This window comes from Cydia strobilella, chromosome 15 (genome assembly GCF_947568885.1).
Source record: "Cydia strobilella chromosome 15, ilCydStro3.1, whole genome shotgun sequence".
NCBI classification, from domain to species: domain Eukaryota; kingdom Metazoa; phylum Arthropoda; class Insecta; order Lepidoptera; family Tortricidae; genus Cydia; species Cydia strobilella.
Window position 1 is genome coordinate 14,074,012 of NC_086055.1, and position 10,916 is coordinate 14,084,927.

The window sequence follows — 10,916 nt, forward strand, 5'->3', positions numbered from 1 at the left end:
AAGAACTATTGGCACATATTTTTGATTAAGTTATTTGCACCCATATTTTTACACTTGACTGTACTTTCCATTCAGAAAAAGATATGATAAAATTTAATAAAGTCATGTTATTGATTACAAATCAAGTATTTGGATTATCGCCAGATATAATTAGATATCGAAAGTTATAAATGGCGGGTCGCATCGCCCCAAAACAGACGCGGGTAGAATTCAGGAGGCATAATGGCGTACAAAATCGGAATTTTGCTGATATCTCTCTTCGTTGGGAGTTTAGGTAAGTGTTTTTTGTTTCATTACTTTAAGCTTATATCCATAGGTACTCTATACAGTCAAGTTTTAAAACACAAAGGGTAAAATGTGTTGTGCAACTTCGTGAGACTAAGGGTCGGTTGCACAAAACTCTTTGTCATCGTTAAATGCTGATCAAAGTCACCCGGCGGCGGTATACTATGCAACTTTCCTTACAATAAAATTTTGCGAACTCTTTAACGATGACAAACAGTTTGGTGCAACCGACCCTTAGGCCTTAGTCTGTGCGGAAAGATAAGTCGTGAAATGTAAGGGAACCCATACATTCTACGACTTCTCTTTAAAGAAAATGAGTTCCTTGAGAGTAAAATCAGCTATTATTTTTCCCTGTACGCCTACGAGGTGTGACATTAGCGCACGCTTCGCGATCACTGTAAAGCGCCATTCATTTAGTACGTAAGGCAATTTAGGGGGGTCAACCATGTCTTATTTTTTGTTACTAAAAATTTCACTCACTAGATGATGTAAGTAAAACCATAGAGTAACTTATACTAGAGCGGTACTGTCATAGTAAATTTTGTAACCCCAGTAAATTCACTGCCATCTGTCGACACACTTTAAAACTAAAAATGATGATTTATAAAAATACGATAAAATGTATTTAAGACGATTCTCGCTGATTTGGCCTTGAGCGTCTCAGCGTCTCTGTACCCGCACCCCGCTCACTGCGATCGTACGTGAATTTCGTCTCGGTGCGGCGACTGCGGCGGAACGAGGTTCAAAGAATAACCTACAGCCCAGAGGCGCGCGGCATTTGGCGCTATACCTCCTATTTGTGTATCTTTTGCAGATATTTTGTTGTTTGAATATGAGTAGTTCATGCGTGAGTGGAGGTCGTAAATTATAACAAAAATATATTCCCTTATGCATTATACTTTACAAGCCTCAATTAGTTAATTTGTGTTTTATCTGTTTCTTACAAATAAATACCTAAGTCAAATCGACGGATTAAGATTTATAGCTAAAGCTTGGTATGTACTAAATTGAGGCGTACAGTGCGTTTATTTTATACAGTTTTTTTTTATCCGTAATAAATAAATATAAATAATGCCAATAATAGTTAACTTATAAAATTAAAGTACCTACTAGCTTCATAAACTACTACAAATGTGTTATTTTTCGAAGTTCGAAGTTTTCTCAATCATTACGTGGGAATATCATCATTATTAGGGTTCCGTACCTCAAAAGGAAAAAACGGAACCCTTATAGGATCACTCGTGCATCTGTCTGTCTGTCTGTCCGTCTGTCACAGCCTATTTTCTCGGAAACGACTGAACCAATTATGTTGAAATTTGGTGTATATATGTAAGTTTGTGACCCAAAGACGGACATGTAACGTAAACAAATTAATTTTAAACACGGGGGCCACTTTTGGGGGGTAAAAGAGAAAATTAATAAAAAAAATTTTTTAACTATATCGTGTTACATATCAAATGAAAGAGCTCATTGTGAGAATCTCAAATGTATATTTTTTATAATTTTAGGATAAACAGTCAATTCAATTCAATTCAATTCAATATATTCTTTATTCAAATAGGCCTAGCAAAAAGCATTTTTAAATTGTTTAGAAGTTATTCACGAAAATAGGCAAAAAATTAGCATTCCCCCCCTTTATCTCCGAAACTACTGGGTATAAATTAAAAAAAAAATACACAAAATAGGAAAACTTATTAGAAATGAGCAGTCAAGCGTGAGTCGGACTTAATTATTTAGTTTTTGATCCAACCCCTACGGGTTTATTAAAGATATTTCACGCACGTTTCACATAAAAAATAAATTGTTTAATTTGAGTAATATGCGCGACCCCGACTCGCACTTGGCCGGTTTTTATTACAAGCGCGCCACAACCAAATCAGCGCTTTGCAGTCATTTTTTTTTAGTGGTTAACGGCTATGTATGATGAACCCCTGTGGACGTCAGCTGCCGCTCCGTTGATGGGTTGAGAAATGGCAGCCACCGAAACACGCAAAAAAAATTGTTATCGCCTCCCGCTTGATACTGTGTCAGATGATAGTTTAGATGCTATTGTGAATTAAAAAAATGGTCAGCCGGTTGTATCACGGCTGACCGTCAGCTGGTCAAATGAACATGTAAAAAAATCTTTTCAGTCATCGCATCCCATTTCATACTTTGTCAGATGGTAGTTTAGATGATATTGTTTATAAAACAAATCGTCGGCCGGTTGTATCGCGGTGGAAAGACCGTCAGCTATTAAAACATTATTGTTAGTTTAAAAATAATTTTAATTGATTTAGTTGTTTAGTAAAAATAACCAAAGTTAGCCGCAAAATGGCCTGTTTTATTATTTTTATTACAGTAAAACTATAAATACCAGGAAATAAGTTTAATTTTATAATTGTTGAACAATAAATGAAGATTCATATATATTTTTTTCATAATTTTTTGTTTACCCATTTAGAAGACATAATACACCAAGTTGACCCAATGAAATAATTACTGAAATGCAGAAGGAGATACAAATAATAATAAAATAATAAAACGTTTATTAACAGGCAAGCATCACCCATGAAAAATTTACAGACATAACTACAATTAAACTATTTAACACTAATTACTACTTAACTAAACCAACAATAAACTTAATAGTAAGTTTTTCCGTAAATAAAAATACGATAGGCTGTTTTGCTAGTTCTTAATCGATTAAAATTATTTTTAAACTACAAAAACAATGTTTTTTAACAGGTACTATTCATACATACAACGTAATAGGTAATAGGTAGCTTATGTTAAATCAATTATTTATTGTTTCGAGATGGAATGGAACATTATTCAAAACGTAAAACTTGAATGACATTATAATATGTCGGTTAGAAAACATTTATTTATTTATTTCAAATGAAGTTTTCTCAAACATACGTATATTATAGTATAATATATACGGATATTATCATTACATTCATTGTAATAGACCGCAAAATACCGTGTTGCGCTCGCTAATGAGCGTCGCAACCAAATCAGCGCTCTGCAGTTATTTATTCTTTGGCCACAATAACTCCGATATTATAGCACTTTGCTTGTGCATAAGCGAACATAGTGCAAGGAAGGCACGGAGCGACGAGCGACACAGCCTCCTCGTCTCAAAGCTGGCACACGACTGCCGGCCACGCCATTTTCAGGCTGCATACGCATGAAATGCGGAAAAACGTTCGATTTCTTAAGAAAATATTTTTTGATTAAGAAAAGCTATGTTGCATTTGTAGAACCTGTTAAAACATATTTGTTAGTTTAAAAATAATTTTAATCGATTAAGCCGTTTAAAAGTTATAAGCAAAGTTAGCCGCAAAACGGCCTGTCGTGTTATTTTTTTTTCGGTGAAACTACAAATTTCAGGAAAAAAGTCAAATGTTGCGATTGTTGTCCATAGAGTGAAGATGCATATATATTTTTTTCATAATTTTTGGTTGACTCATTTAGAAGTTATAAGCTCTAAAAAGTAACAGTTTTTGGCCAAAAACTGCGCGAAGCGCCTTAAATATGGATAAATGATTTTTTTTATTTGCAATAATTATTTATGATTTTAACCTATGTTTTCACTGATATGCGTTAAAATTGTTAAATAACAAACGAAACCGTCAACGCCATCTATACGACAGTTGGCCAAAACTAGTAGCGCCCTCTGAACGAGAATCAAATTTTCTTGATTTTCGAGGCACGTTTTTTCCTTAGACTGTATCCATCTATTACGGAGTTATATCTATCTTTGGTACAACATTACGAGCCAAAGTTACAGTTCAGTCAGCAAAAGTTATAGCAGTTCAGGTCAAATTTAACTTGCTTGTAAAGACAAAGTCACGACTCCAAAATTATTGAGTGTTTTGTTATTTATATCTTAAATTACAAATCAGTCAAATCAGAATTATAATCAAGCGTGATTTTTGTTAAGCCGTCGCGTAATCGATAGATAGGTAACACCAAAGTAACACTGACACTGCATTAGCTGTTGATAAAAACGAAATAAACCCAAATTAGTCTATCATTGATAACCTTTCAAATATATTATTTCGTTATCGTAAGTAGGTAATACATAGACGGCAACCATTTTATTTACCAACAAACTGGGTTTTAGCATCATTATAAGATATAAATTATAATAATACCGATTTATTTACTCACAAAACTCACAGCCTGAATATCATAGGTACCTACTCCTAACGCTGCGTCTTAGTAACGTAAGCGAACAACTCGCGAACGCGAAGCGAAGCGGCGCGGCGGACCCACGGCGTTCGCGTTCCCAATGAGATCGCCTACGTAGGACATTTCTATAGGTATTCAAGGATTGATTCACCCCGCGCCGCATCGCTTCGCGTTCTCGTGTTGTTCGCCTACGTAGTACGCTGCGTACTTCATCACACATAATAAGGTGTTCTTCAACACTATTTACTACCATGTTTTACGCGAATGTGGGGTTACATCCTGCTCTCGTGCAGCCGTGCCAAAATACACTGTATTGCACAACACAATTAGGTAGATACCTGTTACATAAAAATATACTTAGGCACAAACATTCTCAGTAAATGTACATTAAACCTACATCTTAGCGGTGCAGTAAGCTAAGTCACCGAAGAGCCCAATTTAAACTAGGTACCTATCCACATGAAGCGAAACAAAATCCCCCTGCTGCTTTTGACAAATCCTTTCTCTTTCCAGCATTACCCCACCTCCAAACTCCAGATGACTTGTCCATCTTCTTCGACCACACGGACTCGAGCGCTCGGATCGTGGGCGGCTCACAAGCGCCACAAGACAGCGTGCCCTACATGGTGGCTATGACACAGGGGCTGCTGGTTCGCTCGTTCATGTGCGGGGGCTCCGTCATTGGGCAGAGGCTCGTGCTCACGGCCGCGCACTGCATTGAAGCTGCCTTTAGCTTTGGAAGTCTGTCTACGTATGTATAATGGCTCCTCTACGCGGTGGCCCAACGTAGGCCAATCTAAGGGATGCTGCTATGCGCTGGAATGAGATAGCAATATCACTTGTTCCCTTTAACGCATAAATGCGCCCCTTAGATTGGCCTACGTTGGGCCATCGTGTAGAAGAGCCATAATACACTACCGTAAAATGGGCTTACTTTGCTCCAAAATTTAAAATATAATGTAAATTTTAAAATTATTATATGGTGGTAGGGATGTTGATATTGTTGATATATAAAGGTAAAGGCGCCCTATTACCGTGGGTAGTTAGGTAGTTTTCGATAACTCTAAAAAATTAAGGATATCAAAGCCCCTTACGACCGAGAGTATTTCAGTATTTTATATATATGGAGGTGTCGTAAACTTTAAGCGTCGTAACTTTTAAAACTCAGTTTAGTTCATTGTATTTAATAAAATAATGATTGAAACCAAAAAACACGAGTCTTCTATTACCGTGGTAATGACAGGCTGTGATTCTAAGACATTAAGCAGCCATTTTCTACCATCGGTAATAGTAACCAGACTCAAGATTTGGCACTTAGTACCGAGGGTTAAAAAATAATAATAATAGGTCATTGACTATATCAGCTGATTATTGTAGGTCTTTCGTATGTGTTATTCATAGGTTCCAAATGTTATTAATCTGAATTTAAATAGTAGATTTTGCTGTAATACTTGTTTATCTCCTTTCACTATTCACATGAACCAAGAAGTATGTATAAATAATATGTTTCATTGTGTATAACTTGTGACAATGCTGTTAATCCTGATAAATGCGCGCTTACACTTGAGAATGAAAAAAAAAATCTGCGTAGTGATTCTATGCGTAATGAAATCCTACCGAATACCGAACGTCACTCTGCCCTTGACCCGTCGGTGAATCGTTTTCTGCGTAACGAAAATAGTCTTATTTTTTCTCGGGGAATCAATAGAGCACCGAAGATGAGAATAAAATCTGCACACTGTAGATACCTCTGTTGTTACAGAGTTAAGTTAGTTCAGGGGTCGGCAAACTTTTGAGAAGAACAGCCAACCACAGTAGAAATCAGAGTTTGCTGAGCCCTGAGTTCATCTTTCCAGCTCTCTTCGCGTGACCGTGGGCACCAACCGCTGGAACCTCGGCGGGCAGACGTACTCCCTGAGGCACAACGTCACCCACCAGCACTACGTGTCGGACATCATCAAGAACGACATCGGGCTGCTGGTGACCACCACGGACATCGTGTACTCGAGCACCGTGAGGCCTGTGGCGCTGGCGTTCGAGGAGGCCGGCGCTGGGGTTGCCGCTAGGGTTGCCGGATGGGGAAGGATTAGGGTAAGTTTTTATAGCCCACGGCCGGTGTATCTCTTTTTTGCTTCGTGAACTTGGCTGACACACTGCTGTGTGTTTAGACGTGGCAACGGGGTACAAGAAGTTTACAAGAATGGACAAATACCCCAAACTGTCAGATAGATTTCCCATTCCTCAAGAGATAACTATATTATTAGAAGGCGCCCGGCTGGAGCGCGCGAAGCACACCACCAAAGAGTAAAGTAAGTCAGACACCACTAACAAAGTCAAAGTCAATATAATCTTTATTCAAATAGACCTAGCAACAAGCACTTTTAAATTGTCAAGTTTTAAATATTACCTTAATCTAAATATCAGAGCAATTTATTGATGCAGTTATTATTATTCTTAAAAAACATTGAATTATTATAGATATGTCAAACTTAATAATAAGAATTCACAAAAGGATCGTCAAACACCAAAATTGTATAAAAAATACTAGTCTAGAAACTTTCTAGAATAAAAATCTAAATGTCAAAAATACAGATTACCTAATATAGGTATTCATTGAATTATCAATTTCATCATTATTAACACAATAATAAATAATTAATTGTTTTCAATCACAATCCCACGGTGTTTCATCATTCATGTAGTCTTCTGTGCTATAATAGGCTTTAGAGATAAGTTTACGTTTTACATATTTTTTAAATTTATTAACAGCTAATGTGACGTAGGGGTTCGGCCGACTATTTGACATGAGGACGACGCAAACGCCCGGCACTGATGGAGAGCGCGAGGCGCGCCCTGAATATCATATTTCGCATGATACTTTATGAAAACGCTGATTTTTTACCATGACAGGCGGTGGGATATGTCCCACTATGTGTTAATACTTTTATAGCAAGAAACAGACACAAACTGACAGATTTATTTTCTAACAAATTCACTCATGAATTTAAAACATCAAATAAACTTCTACAGGCAGGAGGCGCTCTCTCCACCATGCTCCTGGAGTTGTACACGGAAACCATGGACAACCAGCTCTGCGTGGATGAAGTAGAGAGAGCAGCCATAGACTGGAAGGAACAGCACAAAGTGGACGCACCTCCCATTGACCCTGTTCTCGAAATCTGCACCTTCCACTCTTACGGACACGGCAATTGCAACGTAAGTTCTTTCTTAGCTTTCCTTTGGTTACACTAAAGATAATGATGTGTTTCTTTCGATACCCTCCATTCTAGAGAGTATGAGAGGCTTTATCCGCCTTTCGGCTTTGAAAGTTATTGTGGTTCTCACCCCACCGCTGTGGGGTTGTCGTTTCTATCGTCTATTTGGGGACGATTGGGTGTAAGTTAGACACTAAAAAAGTCAAGCGTAGATAAAGCAGAGAAAACAGCCTTACGCGCTGGCCACGTGCGCGACTGGCTTCGGTTAAGGCGACAACCATAGGTTGTAGTGAAAGACGGCGATCGGACCTTCCACCTATGGTTTTCGTCTTAGCCGAAGCCAGTCGCGCAATGTCGTGGCGAGCGCGATAGATTTCAAGTTGCTATACAATTGTGGAGATACCTCCCGTTAATCCAATCCTAGAGACCTGCTTTCACTCTCACGGACACGACATTGTAATGTGAGTTCATTCTTCATTCTTCTTCTTAGTATTTTTTGAATGTAACGTCCACGGTGGGTAATAACAGAACTCGCCCACGCCCACCATTCACCCATTCCGCCATTGCTGAATTAAGGTATAGTTTCTTGAGGTTTCTCGCGATCAGTTTTGAGCCGCTATGGCGCGGCTAACCATTAGGCCTCATACTCACGAGCGCTTTTTCAACGCGTTTTTTGTTTTCAAAAGTGCTTGAATCTGCCCGCACGCTAAATTCGATTTAAAGACCAAGGCTTAAAGTTGAAAATCCAACAACGCTTGATAAAAAGCGCTACCGCCATCGTGTAAATAAATACTATTAAATACACATGTTTCCATTTGTGTCATTCAAACGCTTTTTTAATGCGTGTTGCAAAAGCGCTCGTGAGAATGAGGCCTTAAAGTCCGTCAAATGTTTAAATACGCCACCTTCACCCTTTTTAGGGTTCCGTAGCCAAATAACAAAAAACGGAACCCTTATAGATTCGTCATGTCTGTCTGTCTGTCTGTCCGTCCGTATGTCACAGCCACTTTTTTTCCGAAACTATAAGAGGTATACTGTTGAAACTTGGTAAGTAGATGTATTCTGTGAACCGCATTAAGATTTTCACACAAAAATAGAAAAAAAAACAATAAATTGTGGGGGTTCCCCATACTTGGAACTGAAACTCAATAAAAAATTTTTCATCAAACCCATACGTGTGGTCTATGGATAGGTTTTTAAAAAATGATATTAAGGTTTCTAATATCATTTTTTTCTAAACTGAATAGTTTGCGCAAGAGACACTTCCAAAGTGGTAAAATGAGTGTCCCCCCCCCCCCTGTAACTTGTAAAATAAGAAAATGATAAAACTAAAAAAATATATGATGTACATTACTATGCAAACTTCCACCGAAAATTGGTTTGAACGAGATCTAGTAAGTAGTTTTTTTTAATACGTCATAAAACTCATAAATCGTAAACCGCAATCTACCTTTCACTTACGTTTCACATAAAAAATACATTGTTTAAATAGTGTAATGTACGGAACCCTCGGTGCGCGAGTCCGACTCGCACTTGGCCGGTTTTTATATTAAGGGCCCTCTACACTCGTACGCGAATCGCGGCGCGAAGCCGCGTCGTCTGGAGCGAGCTTTATACTTATTTAAAATTAAAATAACCGAATAACCTTATTTTCTTTTAGGGCGACTCCGGCAGTGCGCTAGTGCGCACAGACAACCAGCAGCAGATCGGCATCGTCTCGTGGGGCTTCCCTTGTGCGGTCGGCGCACCAGACATGTTCGTACGCGTCAGCGCGTATAGGCACTGGATACTCGCGAATGCCGTGTAAACAATAACGACCTTATTGGTTTAATAAAACGGTTCATGTTTGAATAGCACTTGTTGTACTTTACTACATAGTAGGTACTAAGTTGTAAGTCGGTGGACTGGATGAGTATATGTATGATCCTTCTGGCCGATTTCGACCATGGCGACCACTTCGACTCCTAGTAACTACGAGCTAACTGTTACAGTTAGCACGGCGCTCGTGCGCCAGAATATGGCTGACGTTGCCGATCTTCGAGGCGAACCCCCGTGCACATTGAGAGCACGTGAGGACACCAGCCACATAGTGGTAATGAATGGAAGCAGGCTGGCGTGCTTTCCGCTCGTCGCGTTTAGCGTCGAGGTCAACTAAGCGTTGCTCCTCGAAATCGCGGACTTTGTCCTGCACCAGCCTGCGCCACTCAGGACCCTGTGCTGCCAAACCTTCCCACTGAGAGGGCTCGATGTTGCATCTTTTCATGTTTCGTTTCTGAACATCTTTGTATCGGAGGAGTTGTCCGCCAGGTTTCCGCTTACCCTCCTCTGGTTCAGAAAAAAAGATGCGCTTCGCCACTCTCTCCTCCGCCATACGTGATACGTGATCGCACCACCGAAGCTGTCGACGCATTAAGTAAGCCTCTATTCCACCGACCTTGGCTCGTTGCAGAACTTCGGTATTTCGCACTCGGTCTGACCATCTGATGTTCATGATCTTACGTAAGCATTTGAGGTGGAACCGGTCTAAGGTACGAATGTGATGACGGTACACGCACCACGTCTCGGAAGAGTATAAAAGGTTTGGCAGCACGATCGCCATGTACACAGAAATTTTGGTAGCCAATTTTAGATCGTGCGAGCAGAAGACCTTGGAACACAGGTTTCCAAACGCTGCAGCTGCAGCACCGATCCTGCTGTTGATCTCAGCGTCAAGGTCACACTTTGATTCTATAGTGCTCCCCAGATAACGGAATTTGTTGACCTACTTCAGCACATCCTCACCAATAGTGGAATGTCATTAAAAAACCCGTAGGGGTCGGATCAAAAACCAAGTAATAATGTCCGACTCACGCTTGACTGCACATTTCTAATAGGTTTTCCTGTCATCAATAGGTAAAGAACTATTTTGTGTATTGTTTTCAAAATGTTTGACCCAGTAGTTTCGGAGATAAAGTCCCCCCCCCCCCCTTTATCTGGTAATTTGTTGCCTATTTTCTCGAATAACTTCTAAACTGTTAATTCTATTATATAAAAAAAATTGAGATTCTCACAATGAGCTCTTTCATTTGATATGTAACACGACATAGTTTGAAATAAAAACCGGCCAAGTGCGAGTGGGACTCGCGCACTGAGGGTTCCGTACTTTTTAGTATTTGTTGTTATAGCGGCAACAGAAATATATACATCATCTGTGAAAATTTCAACTGTCTAGCTATCACGGTTCATGAGATACAGCCT

General features: G+C 39.3%; 1 protein-coding gene across 1 annotated transcript; it reads left to right on the top strand.

The window, feature by feature from the left end:
- The first annotated feature begins 150 nt into the window (after positions 1–150).
- Positions 151–9,535, top strand: LOC134747645 (chymotrypsin-2-like). Its single transcript, XM_063682251.1, has 5 exons — positions 151–274; positions 4,978–5,215; positions 6,321–6,555; positions 7,495–7,680; positions 9,340–9,535. The coding sequence occupies exons 1-5, from the start codon at positions 223–225 to the stop codon at positions 9,484–9,486; spliced, it is 858 nt and encodes a 285-aa protein (XP_063538321.1). The 5' UTR covers positions 151–222; the 3' UTR covers positions 9,487–9,535.
- The last annotated feature ends 1,381 nt before the right edge of the window (positions 9,536–10,916 follow it).

Excerpts from the sequence above, each read along its gene's own strand:
- LOC134747645 (XM_063682251.1), top strand. The coding sequence starts at position 223 with ATGGCGTACAAAATCGGAATTTTGCTGATATCTCTCTTCGTTGGGAGT. Across the intron at positions 6,556-7,494 it reads CCGGATGGGGAAGGATTAGG|GCAGGAGGCGCTCTCTCCAC; the intron begins GTAAGTTTTTAT and ends AAACTTCTACAG. Across the intron at positions 7,681-9,339 it reads ACGGACACGGCAATTGCAAC|GGCGACTCCGGCAGTGCGCT; the intron begins GTAAGTTCTTTC and ends ATTTTCTTTTAG.